Here is a 17,698-nt window from a genome sequence, read left to right as displayed (position 1 = left end):
CCAAAGCCCACTATTTGTATCTTCTTGTTGTTGCAGATGAGGGCTCTATAAATAAAATGATTGGTAAGCTTCCTGTCATGGACCAGAAGAGTGTATATTAATACTTGCTGTGAGGAATAAGTTCTGTAGTGAACTCTCTTGTTCCCTGAAACATTCCCTAGATTTCCAGCCATACATACACAAGGACACTTACGTATGAGCTGTACAGCTCTTCATATTGCCATCCTTTACAGAGGCCTTGTTCCTGGTTCCTCAGTGGTGTAGTAAGAAAGCAGTGGAATAGTAAAACTTTGGAATTTACAATTACTGTACTTCTTTTGGCTATGTAAACATAAGCAGAGACTGTTAAATCCTGTTTGTTAACTAATGGCAAGAAAGGCTTGTTTAGATTCCTATTAATCAGGTGCTAACAGTGTAAGCTGAAGGATCTGCCTTTGAGCATTTCTGACCCAGTGAAACCCCAGGCAGAACAGAATGTGTCCCTTTCTGTGCAAGGGTTTCAGGAGAGTGCTAGAATGTGTAGCAACCTGCACTGAAATTTTAAGGAAGAACAGGAGATTGCACAGTACAACAGCAGGAGCTTTTGCCCATGTTAGTGACGGAGTGTGAGTCCACAGGAAGAAACAGGAGGTCTTTTGTTATGAAGTTGTGAAGTAGAAATGAGAGATTAGGACAAATGGTAAGTCGGGAGACCATAGCTGCTCTTAAAAAACAAAAGAGGAGAGAAGGAAAAAAAAAAAAAAAAGTGGGTTTGGTGAGGAAGATGAGTCAAGGAAAACCTTGCGGAATTTTGATAAGAAGCAGTGTTTCTGGGACCTGTTGGAGGACAGAAGAGTTGAGCAAAAGAGTGTTTGATGGAGAGGAAATAAACAGAATATAAAATACCAAGGTTTAGCTTTTTTAGACTTGAGCTGTTTCTGAATTGTTTCCACAGGTTTCATAGCCGTGATAATTTTTTCTAGTATTCCCAAACTTTCATTAAAATGCTTGAAAGCTCCAGTGCTATTGTTGGCTTCCTGATAACTAGTTGTTACTGCAATCAACAGTTGCTTGAAGGAAAGCTTGATTAAAGTGTCACATAGCTGTAGTTAACTGGCATGTGACTTTTGTTTCTCCAGCAGACTTCCTTATCTCAAGCCTTTATTGAGGACCATGTAGAGGAGGGGTTTTTTCTCCTTGGGTTTTTTTTTTTTTTTAAGTGAAGCTCTTGAACTTTCCTCTGAAGCAGAATTCGTTTGATGTTGAGTGTGTCTTGGTCAAATGTCCTTGACGTTCATATCAAAAGATGTTGTATAACCTGTGATGTACACACAGTAACAACGAGGAACTGAAACTTCTCATACCATGTTTTGGGTTATACACACTTCAAGCATTAAAGCAGTTTAATTGTCTTCCAGGTGGGTAACAGATCATAATAATGGTTAATTGTTATGACAGGAAAATATCTAGGACTTGCTGAGCTATAAGAAGTTCTTACCCTTAAAGTCCAAATGTCCAGTGAGACATGACAAGTGGGTGAAGCTGGAAAGTGGGCAAAGGGTGTTGTTGTCAGATAATGCTCTTGTGAGGTCCTTTAGGACTAGCTTAAAACATTCACTGCCATTCCCAGAAGAGACTGTGCATCATGGACTGGTTCTCATTTGTACCTGTGCAAGGTTTTCCAGGTCAGCCAAGAGCTACTGATGAAGTCACTTCGAACCCATTTGACACTGAAAGTTAAGAAATGCATGGACAATCCAGTTTGATGACTCAGTTTTGGGAACAGTAACCTCCAGCTGTGACACTGTAACAAACACTAGGGAGTGGTGAAGTGAAACTCCACTGGCCACCTCCAAAGTGATTGCACCCTAATGTACCCAGTGCCCGTTCAGAAAGGGGCTGATGAAAGGTCTGTTGGCAAGGAAAGAATTCTTTTCTTTGTTTAGTAGCTGTAGTGTGAGCTTGTCATCCACCTGTCCCCTCACAGGCACTCATGGGAGAACATCCAAAGGGTTTTAGGGAGGAAAGACTGGGTTAATTTCACTGTGCATGAGATAGGCTTGGAGAAGAGCCTCCAGGGTGCTGGGAAGAGAGGCCAAGTGCATGAGTGGCATAGGAAAGGGGTTAAAAGACAACAGTGGAAGATGATAGTGCAGAGAAGTACAACAGGACTGCATTGTGGCTTGAAAGAAAGAGTATGGAGAGGAGAGCTGATGAAGGCACTCCTCTGCTGTATGAGAGAAATACCACAGTAAAGACGTAGGGGAGGAATGTTATCTCAGGACCTGAGTGTCTGCTGTAGTAAAAACACTTCTGAGAGGCTAAGATGGTATTTGGCATTGTAGACCAGAAGAGTATTGAAATGTTAATTTCAAAGAACAAAGGAAGATGTAGAGTCTGGACTGATCCTTAGAGGGGGTCGGATGTTGGCACCAGTCAGAATCAAAGGAGAAGACTGAGAGGTTGTTCAGCAGCTGGACTTCACAAATGGCAGGTTCTGAAGCAAGTAGCTCAGTGTTAAGGGAAGCAATCTGCAAGGCAACACATTTGTGTCTGCTCACTAAGGACAGCACATCCTGTGCAGAGATCTTAACATGAGCTGTCTGTGTTAGTACAAGTGCCAGGAAGGTGCATCTGCAATATGAAGGGTCCTGTATGCTACCCAACATGGCTTGATTAGCCCAATTTTGAGCAGGTGTTCATAGTCTTGGTTATGTTTTTTTCAGCTGTTGTCTATGTGGGTATTACAAGTTGGAATTTCTCTATGGAATCACAGAACGGTTTGGGTTGGAAGGGGTCTTCAGAATCAACTAGTTCCAACCCCTCCTGCCACAGCCAGGGACAACTTCCACTACACCAGGTTACTGAGAGCCCCATCTAAGCTAGTTTTGAACACCTCCAAGGATTGGGCACCCACAGCTGCTCTGGGCAACCCGTCCCAGTGTCTAACCACTCTCAAAGTAAATAGTTTCTTCCTAATATTTTTCTAAACCTGCTCTTGTTCAGTTTAAAGCCATCCACCCTTGTCCTATCACCACATGTTCTAGTAAGGTCACTGTCTAGCTGTCTTGTAGCTTTCTTTAGGTACCAGAAGGTTGCTCTAAGGTCTCCCTGGAGCCTTCTCTTGTCCAGGCTGAACAACCCCAACTCTCTCAGCCTGCCTTCATAGGAGAAGTGCTCCATTCATGACCCTCCTCTGGACTTGCTCCAACATGTCCGCACTCTTCTTATGTTGGGGGCCTCAGAGCTGGGTGCAGCACTCCAGGTGGGGTCTCACCAGAGTGGAGCAGGTGGGGAGAATCACCTCCCACGTCCTGCTGGCCATGCTGCTTTTGGCATGTTGCTGGGTCATGTCAACCTTCTCATCCACCAACATCCCCAAGTCCTTCTCTTGAGGGCTGCTTTCAATCTGTGCTTTCTTTTATAGTGTACTACACATATTTTAATAGCATAATCTTACTTTGCTTTATAAGATTCTCTTGCATCCATGATACAAACAAACAGTGTAGTTCACAAAGGTCTTCTGGTTTGCTTGTGTTCAATAGGCACTAGCCCGTCACCTCCGACCTGGAACTCTGCGTGCTGTCTTTGGCAAGGACAAGATTCAGAATGCTGTTCACTGCACAGACCTGCCTGAGGATGGACTTTTAGAGGTAAGGCTTGCTAGACAAACATGTTCTCGTATATCACAGGAAGCTGTCAAGTGAAATGCTTTTCTTGACACTGTTTTAAGCCAGTAAGTATTTCCTGTGTGGAGTAGCTGTGCTGTAGACCAGACTAGACACAAAAGGAGAGAGTTTATTAAGGGCATTTAACTCAGTTAATTCTCATACTGTAAAAAAATTCATCCATGCAGTTTTCTTGAATATAGTATAATGAAGTATTCGATGTAATGAAACTCAAGAGTCTTCTCTTTTTCTGAATGTGTCCTTGGGACTGAATATCAGCACCTAACAGTGCTTCTGCAGGGACATTTTCTTAGCCCTTTCTTGGATGACCACTATGACTCCTGATCTAGATTCTCTACAATGAGCTTGTATGGAGCTTGGAATAATTACAGGCACTAGGGATTCATATTCTCCAGATAGGGCCCAGGTATGTTTGTAGACAGTCATACTTATGTACATCAGTTGATATTTCCTGTGTTTTATATTAACGTACTAATTATTATCTGATTTTGGCTTTGTATGCTCTCATTAAAGTCCAATAAAATGAGAAAATGTTAAATTAAGGGAATTTGTAGACAGAAGTACTCACTATGAAAACCAGAACAGGCTCATTCACTTAATTCTGTGCCTCAAAACTAAGGTCCATAGCAGGGGATTGAAGTGATGTGTAATCTTGGATGGATCTCTGTGTCAATGGAGATGATTTTCCAGTGCATGCACAGCTTGCATTTTACTGTCTATACATATTTGTGAGTGTTTTGCTGTCAGGCTATAGCAGAATCATGGAGCACCAAGAGTTGTCCTACTTAGGTAATTATACATTTCCAAAATGGTGGTGTCATAGGGGAGTGAGGAAGAGCTAACTGCATCACCATCTCCCTCCATGAAATAACCTGTGGGTTAAAGTGCTTTTGCTAGGAAATCACATCTGGTTTGCGGCGCGGACTCGTGAAATTCAACACTGAGAATGGCAACCAGTATAAACAAAGTTGCAACTTTTTGGAGCGTTTTCAGGATGTCATTAAAAGTTGACAACTTTTAGTTTGTTCCCATAGGGTTTAAACAAGCAAACACATTTTTCACCCCATGCCTGGAGTTCCTCAGCCATGGCTTTCCAGTGGCAGCAGAGCAAAAGGCATAGGCTGTAAGGGAAAAGTTAAGCAGGCCAACACTCAAAGAACAGTTTAGTACTCCATCAGAATTTTCTGTCTCCCTCTCTTGTGTCCGCAGTCTGTCACATTACATTGATGCAAAGCAGATTTTGCCAGTTGTTTGAGTTCAGAGCTACTGTAAGTGAGGCAAGAACTGCTGCTCCAAAACAAAAACTGAGGCTGGCATTCTTTCTTGAGGTCCCCATTACGTGTGTTTGTCCTTTTAATCCTGCAGCTCAATCATAAGTGAAGTTCTTGATCTAGTATTGCTCTGACTACACGCCTTGCAGTTCCTGTTGCAGTCTGACCATTTTAACAGTCGTTTATTGATTGTACTTTTTTGGAAGAGGGAGCTAAGATCTTTTTTTACCGTAGGCATAATTGTATGTAGAATATGGCTCTTCATCAGTCTGTAGTTTCTTCTGTAACAGCCCAGGTTAAGCCAGCAGTCACAAAAGACATCGTTCAATGTTCTTTAGTGAGTAAATAAAGCAATGGATGCTTTGAAGTGAGTGCAGTGGGTCTGTGCAAAGAAAGCCTTGGTTGTATCTGTTGGTTGGTGTCTGGAGTATTTACACTGTTAGTGCTAAGGCAGCTTATTAGGTGTTCTTGCCACAGTCCTGACTGCTGCTGTGGCGGTGTATCCTGTGTGCACACAGGGTGTGTGCAGGGCCTGCCGTGCCCAAGGCATCCTGGAGGAAACGTGGAGGCACTGCAGCTGCTGACACTTTGTGGATAGGAAGCCGAATAGGTTTGTTTGTGTGCTAATTGGTTTTGTAGCTTTTGAACTTCCAGAACCAAATGGAAATGGAGAGGGGAGATGCTTGGTTGACCATGTATTCTATGACAGGCCTTGAATGCAGTGTTTATGGAAGCACAACAGAAGTGTGTTTCTGTGTAGAAGGGAACACACTGGTGCTGTCCTAGAACTCAGGTATCTTTAGTGCCAGACACTGCTTAAGATTTCTCCACCCTTCTCTGCAGTTTTCATCACCCAGTTTCAGATTTAGCTGAAATTTGAAGAATTTGCAATAGCAGCTGCTGCCTCATTGTCCACAAATGGAGACTTCTTAGAGGAGATGAGATAGGTAATTGAAGATTAGATAAAATGCTTCCTGAATAGCCAGACTCTAGGTGACTTTGGTGTTTTGCACTTCATTGACTGTCTCTAGGAAGTGCAAGGTTATGACCTTTCTCCCAAAAATCATGACCAAGGAGTACTTGGTGAAAGGAGACAGAACAACAATCTCTTGGGAACAGCAAGGACTAATTAACTAAATAAGGGTCAGCTTGTGCACCTAGTTTAGAACACTATATTTAAATAATGCAGTACAGCAGTTTTTCAGTGTTTTCCTCTTAGACCTCTTTTCCAGGGACCTGAAAAAAGGAAAGTTCACTTTTAATCTTAAAACCCCCTCAAACAAACAAACCAACCCCAAAAGCAAATACGAGCACTTGCTCCCACCAGTATGACCCTTAACTCCTGTCTTTGTTCTGTTTCACATTTTAGGCTGTGACTAAAGTATATCAGAATTAATGAATAACTAACTTTGGCTCAAGAGAGGAGGGGAGATGCAGTTGAGCCTTAAATGGGACTGGTCACAATAGAAAAATCTGTATGTTTTCAGTTGTAGAGCTGTAAGTTCTCTTTTTATTCCTACATACAGGAGGAGTGTGAATATTGCTCTGAAATCTCTTAGATGAGTTGTTTGACTTACTGGGTCAGGCACTTACTGTCATTCGCTTAATATACTTGTGTGTCCTCTTATCAGTACAAAATATATTTTTACAAGTGACAATGGAGAGACAAAAATAGCTCAGAACAGTCAGTTTTCTCAGCCTTGTCATCAGTTTCCCATTTTAATGAGGAGAGGGAAGAAAGGAGGAAGTAGAGAAGGGAGACTGACAGCAATGGAGTATTTGTGAGATGATGCAGTTTCATGATTGAAGGTTCAACCAGCAGCTGATGTTGTGTAGGACATTCATTCAGAGCAGGGGGTTGCATTTGTTTCCCACATCCAAAGCAGGTAGAGCTCTACCTATTGTCAAGTTTTTTTTGCTTTATATGAAACAGGTCCTATTTGGAGCGAGCAATTACAGTATTCACCTGCTTTCACATTCCTTCTGAGTCAGGTAGAGCCAGGACTGGAACATGTATATTTTATATGCCAAGGAACTGCTCTGTTTAGCAGACAAGAGACGTGTCATGTACACACAATGAAAGATGATTCTGTTTCTCAACTCACCATCTTTGACCTGAGGAACATTTCTGATAAATATCTTGTTGAAATAGAAGCTTGCAAACCATTGGATCTGATGAATCATCATTCTCTAGACAAAACAAGTTTCCTTAAAACTGATCATTCCTGGAATTGTTTTTAATCAAAGTAGTGATACAAGGTATTGTGGCTACCAGACTTCACAGTTTATGTCCCTCTTGAAAGAGGTGAAGGCAAATTAAAAATCAGTCATAAAGGCCTCACATCACTGGAAGTACAGTGAGTAAAACTTCCCACAGGAGGTGGTGCTGTACACACACCTCAGTTCCCTGGGTCTCAAGAGGCTCAGTACCTTTCAAGATTATGCAGGAAACCATGTAATTTAAAAAGTGGTAACCTAGAACTGCAGTTGTAACAAAACCAGAATTTCTCGGTTTTGGCACAGTCTGCCTGTAACTTGTTGCTCATACTGTGCAGTTCAAAGTTTTTGGTTTTGTTTTTTTGTGTGTGTGAGCAGTTCCATGGGGGCATTTGCGATGCAGAAAAACACTCCGGGGATGATAGAATGCACGCATCCGGGGCAACCTGAAAGGTCTCTCCGTTGCAGTGCAGCTGCTGAGCCTCCCACGCTGGCTTTGTGTTCCTGTGCCACGGTGTTGGGGCAGTCAGTCTGTCTCATGGGGTTTCCTTGCATCATTACAAAGTCCTTAATAGTCATCCATGTGTTTGTGTGTGTGTACCTAGACACAGAGGGAGAGGATGCTGCCCTCAGCGAGATATGCATGAGAAAGGATTTGCTGTGAGATGGATAAAACTTGAGTTCTGAGTGAAACAGCCTTCTCCCTGTTGCTGAGGGAGATGCTGTTCTGAGGTGACTAATGCTTGGACAATATCGTGACAATTGCTGCTGCGGGTGTGTGCTTACCTGTGCCTTTGTGTGCCTGCCGGGCTAGGAGTGGAACTGCAGAGGGGGGTGATCTCTCAAGCCCTTTTCGTGGGAGTGGGGGATGTGCCAGCTGCCTTCCCAGTCCAGCCCCAAGCCAGCCCCAGGGCGCTGCATGTGCCATGGCATGGCTGCCGGGTGCCGTCAGGCTCCTCCTTGGGCATCGGCACTGTGGAGAGACGTGTCAGTTTTCAGCGTCACGGGCAGCTTTCCAGCCAGGCAGGAGCGAGGACCTCCTCGAGTATCGTTTGCTGGCCTTCTCCCTTGCCTCAGAGCTATTTGTGGCACTCACAGACATGAAAATAACCTATCAAAGGGGGATGACTTTGCTGTTATCAAAGAAGAGTGGGTTTCATCTGTCTTCTGAGAGAGCTGTCATGATGGTTGGTTTTTTCCCTATCACTTCTTTGAATTTCAGCTGTGCAGTGGTGTTCAAGTGTAGGGCTGGGGACTGGCAGGCTGTGCGACGAGCTGCTGGAGGCTCTTTGTTCCTTTGCTCAGCCTTGCACCAGTGAGGCTGGCTTGCTGCTCATAGGGCATTAAAGCAAACAAGTAATATCGCCTAGGGACGCATCGGCTATGGTCATCTGCTGGGCAGACCCTCACACAGCTCTGGCACTGGAAGTTCAGCTGCCTGGATCCGGAGATGGGAGGTGATGTACAGTAAGTGGTGACAGGACGGTCCAGTTCAGCAGATGTGTTTTGTCCAGGCAGGTGCTGTGGACAATGGAAACCGTGATTGTTTTCCTTAGACTTGGTATAAACTGAACACTCTGCCGAGTGTTAAGTGCTGTGCTGCTCCTAAGCTTTTGGTGCAGTGTGTATTCCACCTGCTAGAGGCCAGCTGTCTGTGGTCTGGCATTCCAGATAGTGCCAGGAGAAGCATGTCTTATGTCTCCTTTCCCTTTCCATTTATTCAGGGAGGCTGGGGGGAGGGTAGTATTTTAGCAAGCTGTTCAGAGTGGACTGGGGAGCACTCACCTTGGAGGGGGGAACACAACACGTGCTTCCCATAACCACTTCCTGGTACAGAAGTGCTCTGCTGGCTGCCAGCTTGCCCTTCCCTGTCTGCTGCCTCCTTGGCTGCCCACTGCCATTGTCTGGACATGTGGGTGTGCTGCAAGGTGCTCGCTGTCATCCACCCTGGAAATGCTTCTGTACAGTAATGAGCTGATCCATGGGTTGAGGTTAAAGTGCAACAGTTTAGGACAGAAGGCATCAGAAGGATGTAGGGCTGTTAAACTAGTCCTTTTTGGTGCATTGAGGTATAGTCCAAGCAATTTAATGAAGCATGTCAATGAGTAACCCTCAGAAGCGTCAATGTGCTTAGTGTGGAATTTGTGTGTGTCACACTCGGAACAAAGGTCTCCTGCATTGCTCGTTACCGATTAACTTGTCTGCTATTATGCAAGCTGCCTCTGCCAGCCGAGACTAACTCTCCCCATTCACAGGGCAGCCCAGCTTGTAAAACATTACACCGCAGAAGTGCATAGCATGGCAATGAACCTTTCACTGAGGGCATTAAAGCCGTCCGCATTTCTCTCAGGAGTCTTTAAAATATTTTTATAAAGAGGCCATTGTTTCACTCAGTCATACAGCAATTTGGCAATGAAGTCTTTTATTAGAGGCCCATACTGAGCTGCATAATCCGGGGTAAAATGCTTTTCACTGTTTCCAGTGAAAAGTAATAAAAATTGAATGGTTTGGGTGAGGTTTGCTTTAGCACTTTTCTTCCCCCAAGTTTTCATCCAAGAAGTAGCTAATTTTGTCTGTCAGTTGGAAATTTCAGTTTCTTCTGGTACAAGATGATTTCTAGAGAGGTTTATCAGATAATGGTTATTATGATTTAAGTGCTTCTCCATTTAAAATTTCTGAGACTTTTTATCCAACAGCTGTGGGAACAGGTTGGAAAGAACCTGGAGTGTAGGAAAACTTAATCTTACTTGGTGGTATTGCATATCAGAACATGTTAGCCAGCACTGGAATGCTGTCTTGCAGTGTTTCCTGATGCTGTATATATACTTGTACCGAGAATTAAATAATCCTTTTGCTTAGGCCTATCTGAAGGAAACTGAGAATTAAAAATAGCAGTAATAGGTGGATGGATAGTGAAGATGTTGGTGATTTCTCTTTTGAAAACGACTGTATTATTAAGTCACTTGCAGCCTCATTTTGAGCATAGGCTGTATAATTATCATACTTGTGGGCTAGACAGGCAAACTAAACCAGGAACTTGTTTAAACAGAGTTGTGAAATAGCTCACCTCTTTTGCTTCCACTTCTGGGTAAAATCCGAGGTCCAGTTACCCCTTGTTCTGCCAAGTCTGAGGTTTATAAGTGCCAGAGAGAAGAAGTTAATGAGTGTGAACCAAGCAGCTGCCAAAGCTCTTTAAGTTTCACCTGATCCTGAAGGTAACCTGTGTGATAAACAGGGCTTGGCTTTTGGCACGTGTTTGTGTTGTGCTGAGCAAAGTAATTTTGTGGAGGGGAGGTCAAGGTGGAGGGAAGGCATGACACTTCTTGATAACTCATCTGAGGCCCAGTTTGTGTCTTTGAGGCCACTGCCTTCTTTCTTTCCCTCAGCATGTTCTCATTTTGAACCAAAAAGCCCAGGTCCTCTTTCCATTTCTCTTCTTCCTCCAGCTGAAGCAGAAAAACAGTTGGGCTGCTACTCAGCTGCGCCATGGGCAAACTACAGCAAAGAAGACAAAAAAGCTCAGGGGAACAGCTTATACAGCAAGAGCAGTAAGGGCATGCTGTAGTTGCACAGCCACACAGAAGCTCAGAATATCCTTCATTTCTGGAGCAAGGGGCCCTGCACCTTATTTGGGGAGATAAGAGAAACACTATTGTGCTCTGTAACACACATGCTGCAAGATGCACATACATTTTTCTGTGGTTTCCTATTATTAACCTCAGCCAGTTGCACCTCCCACCTCTCTCAGAGATCAAATATACAAATTATTAGCTCTACTGGTGCTTCCTCTGTAGGGTTTACCCCTTCCCTTCTCAGTGCAGCTTCCTTCGCTAATTACCAGAAGTAATGAAGAGCAGAATTTAAGTCAGCTATTTTCATATATGTGTTGAAATGTATGTGGAACATGGGAGGAAAATCCCAAAGACAAACGTGTTAATATGGATAGAAAACTGTGAATAAGTTTCCTGTCTGTCATAGATGCTAATACCATGGCATATATTGAGCTTAGAGTTTGTCAAGCTCTAGAAACTACTTCTTCTTTCGTAATTAATAATAGCTAACGATTCACAACGTAGTATCATGCCACTACTGGTTTTGTGCTGTCACAGTGCTGAGGGCTTAGACACTGGCAGTGTTGATCCTGTGCTAGCAGCTGTGCAAACCCAGAACAGGATGGCAGTGGTCACCTGAAAGGATGTTGGCTGTAGTCTAGGGTTCCTTGGAGTCACCCAGCATCTTCTGGTTTCAGTAAGAGCTGCATTCTTCCTCTTTGTCTTTAACCTCTAAGTACACTGGCACATAGGCAGGAATGATGCATCCACAGCTATTCCTGAGATACACTGATATATGTCAGCAAGCCTCTGAGCAAGAGGCAATTCTCTGAAGCATTCCGAGTTGCTGAGCGGGCAAGTTTCCTTCCACATTGGTGCCAGTTACTGCTGTTCTGCTGGGGAGAGACAATGTGCCAAGACTATCCAGCCACAAACCAGGAACTGTGGACTTCCTCAGGTAGCTGCCCTAGTCCAGCCATTGAATAGTAACTTGATCACTGAGGTGTCGAGTCCTGCCATGGCAGTACATGCATTGTTTGGCACTCAGCGGCAGCGCTGAAATCACTGAAAGCTGATGAGACTCAAAACAAACTCTTGGCCTTTTCATACTGACCCATTGCACAGGGGAATGGAGCTTTCTAGATTCAGTGACATGTCTCAGAAGGTACTTGGAGCTCTATGCTTGGGGAATTTATGCCATTGGTTTGGTGGGATGTTTCCTGTCAGCACAGCGAGCCGCAGTCAGCACAGGGGCTTGTGGTGGTGCATGCAATGCCGGCTGGTGGTGCCTTTGATTAGTAGTTTCTTTCAGGATATTTTGTTACTGTCTCATCTTCATGATTTTAACACTGTTGCCATGTGTAGCCTACTGGGTCCCCCTGGACAAATAATGATCTGTTGAGCATGACGGTTGCTCAGGAATTGCTTTAAATGCTGGCTACCTTCTATTTTATTTATTTGTTTGCTGCTTCTATCCTCGCTTGGATCTGTGATGTGGTTGGAAAACATGTTATTGTCTCTGTGTGATCACTGTCTCCTCTCTTGGCCATAACCTGGTAGCTTGTGAGCACCATGACTGTCAGTGCTCCATGAGCAGGCTGGAGAGCCTTTGCTCGGCATTGGCAGTGCCTGTGGCTTGTATGAACACATCCAAACCTGGCTTTACTTAGGTATTGCAGGTACAAGCAGCACGGGCCCTTTCCAGTGTTTTTATCCAGTGCTTGGGCATGTGTTTGCAGCTTGCACTGACACATGTGGTACACTTATAGGGTCTTGTCTCACCTCAGCTCACTGCTCCAAGGGCATCCTACAAGACATCCACAGCAGCTCCTGATTGTGAGGCAGGCAGGCAGTTGTCCCTCAAGATAAGCATGAAGTGCAGGGGCAGTGATCCTGATCACTCAGTGAGCGGCTTGGAATCCTTAGGAAAGCAGTACTTGCTGTCGTGTTTTAGTTTGTCACATCTGATGGGAGATGGGATCTTACACTTTTTTCATTCCAGTGGCTATACCAGGCCAGTGATGTGTTCTGATGGTGCTCAAAGATGTTACTAAATCAGAAGTAGAACTCCAGGCGGGAGAGTCTTGGACTAAAATGTTCAGCTTCAGCTACAGAGCAGTTGGCTTATGATGGGGGCTGAAAAGATTCAATGAACCTGTACCTTCTTGTTAAATCTACAAGTATCTATACTTCAGAAATCAGTGATCTGAGTCAGCACAGTAGTTATGTATGATATAAAAATAACACCTTGTTATTTTAAAGTGGTTTTGGAGTTCACTTATTTTTCTTAGAGTAAATAGCATAAAACTCACTTTCTTCGTATTTGTGATTGTGGTATAATGAACTACTGTCTTGTCCTCTCATTTCCATCCTGTTTGGAATTCAGATTTTTCTAATCTTTTATGGTACAATTTCCAAATAGCTTCCCTTGCCCTTCTCTTCCACTGTGTTTTCAGAGTTGAACATAACCATACACAGTTTTTGAGGTGACTGTGCTAACAGCACACAGCATAAAAACACAATGTGCTCTTTGTTATCCTGTAGCATTTATGTCATAAAACCTTCCATTGCAAAGTTGGTTTTTTTTGGTGCATTGGGTTTTTTGTCCCAGCTCTACTTAAGAAATTTACTCGGATAGTTGAAGTGCATGTGTACAAATTGTTCTGTCTTGGGCAGCCTGGCTAGCTTTATTTCTTAAATTGTGTGACATTTGGGAGAGAGGCAGGAGTGATGAACCTGCCCTTTTTTTTTTCAACAAACTCCCTTCAGGTTTGTGTAGGAAAATAATTTTTTATTTTCAGAATACATACAACAGTGAGTAAGTAGACTGTTTTCTTTGACAATCAGTTTTCTTTCTGGAGTGCTTATGGCTGAAAGGATGGTATGAGCCCATGGGGGTTTCAGTGTGTTAATCTAATGATGTAGTCATGCGAATCAGCTGAGTGAACTGTAACTGAAGTGTGGTTTAGGTGTTGGGTGTTAGCAAGCGTGCGTGGCAAGTTCATGCAGATATACAAACCAATATTAATGGGCAGAAAAAGCTTTTTGTTTCCTGCTTGTGATCTCAAACTGAGATACCATGTAAAAATTTATCAGACCTAAATCTTTAGGGAGAGTGTACTGATGCTGAAACTTAGGGTCAGCAAAGGCTCTGGATCATGTGTCTGGATGCGTATGCTGACCAAGGAGATACAGTGTTAATGGTGGTTTTGGGGGGAGGGTGCTGATGAGTGTCTGTCTAGCTGTGTGGAAGGCACCAAGATTCCTGACAGGCTCTAAATGAATACAGGGATGAAAAAAAGTTTCCATCTCCCAGCTGCCAGTTTTGGTTCTGCAGAAGAAGGACTGAAATTGCTGTCACCTTTCTCATGATGGATGAGAAGTGAATTTGTGAACTCAGCCCTTTTCTTGCTCATGTGTCACCCTGTCAGCCCCCTGGCTTCTGCCATGAAGGAGACTAACAGGGTCTCTGTTAAAAACTGCCAGCCCGGGGGAACTGGGGGGATGGACTGTGGATGTTGAGGTACCCTTTCAGATCCAGGGTTTCTTTGAGGGGGATCTGGGTCTCAGCAGGGCTCAGGAGGGAGTGCGCCGGGAGCGCTGTGCTGCTCTTTGGTTTCCTTTGTGTTCCAGCTAGCAGGAAAAGGTTCTGTTGGTTTTTCTTGTTCCTTTTCCCTTCCCTCTCCCTTGCCTCACTGCCTCCCTTCCCTCCTCGCCGGTCCGGCGGGCCCACAGGGTGGCCCTGGCTGGTCTGAGCCCGTGTCTCTGTTCCCTCTCCGGGAATTGGTTGTATTTTGAGGGGTTTTTTTAATCCTGTTCTATCCTGTTTTGTCTGTGTGTTAATAAACAGGGTTTTTTTTTTTCCCACTTTCACTTGCTGTGACCCACTTGTCTTATTGGTGGAGGAAAAGGGGAAAAAAAAGGCCTTTTTCCCTTCGGAGGAGACACTCATTCCGGAGTGTTTCCTGAAGTTTGGTCTCCAAAACCGAGACAAGGCTGTAGTTCTACCTGTGTGGAGTGCTACTACAGCCCAAGGTGTGCCTGTAGACAAAAGCTCTGACTCCAAAGCTTCTCAGCAGGCACCTCTCATCAGCACTGTTTGTGTTATTTTATGGACAGAAGGAGAGTTGAATTGTAAGTCCCTGTAATTCTTACACTTGGAATCTTCAGCACACTTTGTGCCTGTGCAGAGTCCTGTGTTAATACCCAGATCCTTTGCTCTCCTTAGAAAACTGGCTGTCTCACTTAATTTGCTTCCCTTTTGCCTGGCCTTTCCATGCACTTAGGGCACACATTGTTCAGATGATGCTTGTGGTCAGCCAGGGCATTAGACTGGATTTTGTTATTGCTTGCAGTATTAGCTCCTGAAACTGTGGTAACACATGGAAGTGCTCAGAAGAGAGCAGCCAACTTCATTTACATGGGTTTTGCTGGGAGTGTGTGTGACTGAAACAAAACTTCATGCAACTGAAGCAGCTCTCAGTTCCTCCTCAGTGAAGCAGTTTATAGGGTCAGAGCCAGAAGGTCATGGTTATTCAGGTCATTGTTACTTCCTGAGCATTATTGTTATTTGTCCCTGAATGGGAGCTAGAGAGGGCATAGCTTCATGCTGCAAAGCAGGTAGATAGTTCCTGGGATTTGCAAGGGGAGTACTATGTTAAATTTGATCCTGTCTCATCCCTGGGAAGCAGTGAGCACACCTGAGTGTTAGCATCATTGGAAAGGCATTTGGGTGGCATCTGTGAAATGTGTTTGGTTGGTTTCAGATCAGCTCCTGGTGTGGATTTGTGCTTTGTCACCCTTGGATCCTGTAAAGATCAGAAGTGTGCTTGGCTCAGAGAGGCTGACCTTGCCCTTGGTCAAATGTGAGGCTTGTTCAGATGTTTTGTATTGGCAAAGCTCCCCTTTCTGTGGTTTGGACTGTGCTCAGTCCTTGGGAAAGAGAGGAACTTTATTTCCTAAAATACAGGGTATTTTGGAGTATCTAACCCCCATCTGGATGCTTGATGCAAGTTATCACCAGTTCCTGGATCCCCTTGGAAAATGACCTGGTGCTTGTAGAATGAGGGTTCTTCAAGTTGTCTCCAGCTGGGACCTCATAAGATGGGGGCACCCCAGATCTCTTGGTAGTGCTGAAATCTTGGTTCTTCTGAAGTCTTGATTCTTCTCATAACACCATACATGTGGTTGTGTGAGAGGGCTAAGTGCTCGTGGTTCTTGTCCAGCACTGCCATGCTCCCAAGGGTGAGGTTCTTGGAGAGTAGGATCCTTCCTGTGTACCACAGATACACCAGCTCTTAACTGGTTTTACTGGGAGCTGGGTGGCAGCTGACCCACATAGAGATAATTACACATAAAGAGAACATACCAGCACCTGGTTTTGTGCAGTATGTGAAATGTAGTGTTGCTTGTTCTGATGTCTGAGCCTTGCCAGTACAGCCTGTGTGGATCTTGAACAATCCAATAAAAGCTAATTGAGGAGGAAGAGGTTTTCCACAGGTTGTAAGTAAAGAGAGGTCGTTCAGCCCAGCCTGGGAACATTGGTTGCATAAAATCAAGGGGCCTTTGGGGACTAAGATAGCACTAATTCTTCTGTTGCTAGTGGCAAGTGAGCAGGCACTGGGCAAGGCCAGTATCCACCTGTGTCAGTGTGTGCTGCAGGGGTGGATCAGTACTTAAATCCCAGAGGAGCCACGAAGCTCCAGCTGAGGCAGCCCAGGCAGGGGTGGGAGTTGACTCAGCTCTATTAAACCTGGAAATGGGGCCTGTGGTGGCAGCAGTTGTATCAGCACCCCAGGCTGAGGCTGGACACCGAGTTATTACCTAGGAAGAAGCAGATTCCACTGCACTTGGCCTTTTTATTTGCTCTTGGCACAGCTCCCTACCCATGCTGAGGGTTGTGCCTGGCTCATGCTGGACAGCTGCCCGTGGCCAAGCTGGGAGCAGAAGTCCAGAAGTGCCAATGCTCAGGGCTGTAAAAGCAGTAGCTGGTGTGTGTTAGTGCAACTGTTTGTGCAGACTCAGCCTTAAAGGCTTGTGTTGTTAAATACATGTATGTGTCTCTCTTTCTGCTTTTTGTTTTACTAGTGCTTTTGTGTGTCTCTCTTATGAAATGCAGGTGTTCCATATAACAAGGAGGGAGATAAAATTCACTTTAATGGCTACAATTATACTTAACTATGCTGAGTCAATCTGGCAGAAAGAACAACATGTTCAGACTGGCAGTTTATAATGTAATGTCCTATTAAGCAGTAAGGAAAGCGCTGCCTTCCTGAGCCAAGTGGCTAGAGCACAGATTAAAAGAAAGAATCTTGAAGGCAATGCACGTTTTAATTTGAGTTGATGAGATGTCGCATCTTGACGCCGCTGCCCTGCCCGTAGTCCCTTTGCCCTGCCCGTAGTCCCTTTGCCCCCGGGGCTGTTGAGCAGCCCCAGCCCAGCGAGGCTGTGTCAGGGCCACTTGTGAAAGGTCATTTTGGTGTCAAGGCTGTTGTGTACCCAAAGCACTGGTGCCACTGGGAGTCTACACCTGATTGGGGTGGGGTGGGTGGGGTGAGGCTTTTTGGACTTCGGATGTTTGGGAATTTTTTTAACCATCCTGCAGTCTTCTAGTGCTATATCTCTAGTAGGTGTGACAAATTACAGCAGCATTTCTAATGGAGGAAGGGGGTGTGTCTGACCAGGTGCATTGTGGAGTGTTTCTTTTGGGGGCATGGAGGGTGTGGTCCTTTGGTAGCAGAGTTGTCCTGAAGCCTGGGACCAGCTGGGTCTTTTCAGTGGGCAGCTGCAGGGCATGTGGCTGGGATAGCTACTGCCCTTCCTGCCTGGTTAATTAGTGATCTGAGCAGCCATACTGCTTTCACTGATGTGGGACGAGAAAGTGATTGGGGTGGGGATGTTGGGTAAAGGATTTGCCCAATTTCATGTGCAATTCTTAAGAGTTTGTTACGCGAGTCCTTTTTGACATTTGCTCACTGAAGCGAACACAAGC

The 17,698-nt window shown here is 44.7% G+C and overlaps 1 protein-coding gene across 1 annotated transcript in view; it reads left to right on the top strand.

Annotated features, from left to right (window-relative positions):
- NME7 (NME/NM23 family member 7) overlaps positions 1 to 17,698 on the top strand; it is a 90,312-nt gene that overhangs the window by 70,973 nt on the left and 1,641 nt on the right. The window contains exon 11 of the mRNA XM_069019822.1: positions 3,525 to 3,632. Coding sequence (XP_068875923.1) covers positions 3,525 to 3,632 — 108 coding nt within the window. The remainder of the gene's footprint in view (positions 1 to 3,524; positions 3,633 to 17,698) is intronic.

The sequence above is a fragment of the Aphelocoma coerulescens genome, chromosome 1, assembly GCF_041296385.1.
Source record: "Aphelocoma coerulescens isolate FSJ_1873_10779 chromosome 1, UR_Acoe_1.0, whole genome shotgun sequence".
Lineage (NCBI taxonomy): Eukaryota > Metazoa > Chordata > Aves > Passeriformes > Corvidae > Aphelocoma > Aphelocoma coerulescens.
The sequence above is the reverse complement of the archived record's forward strand: the minus strand, read 5'-3'. Positions and strand labels throughout refer to the sequence as shown.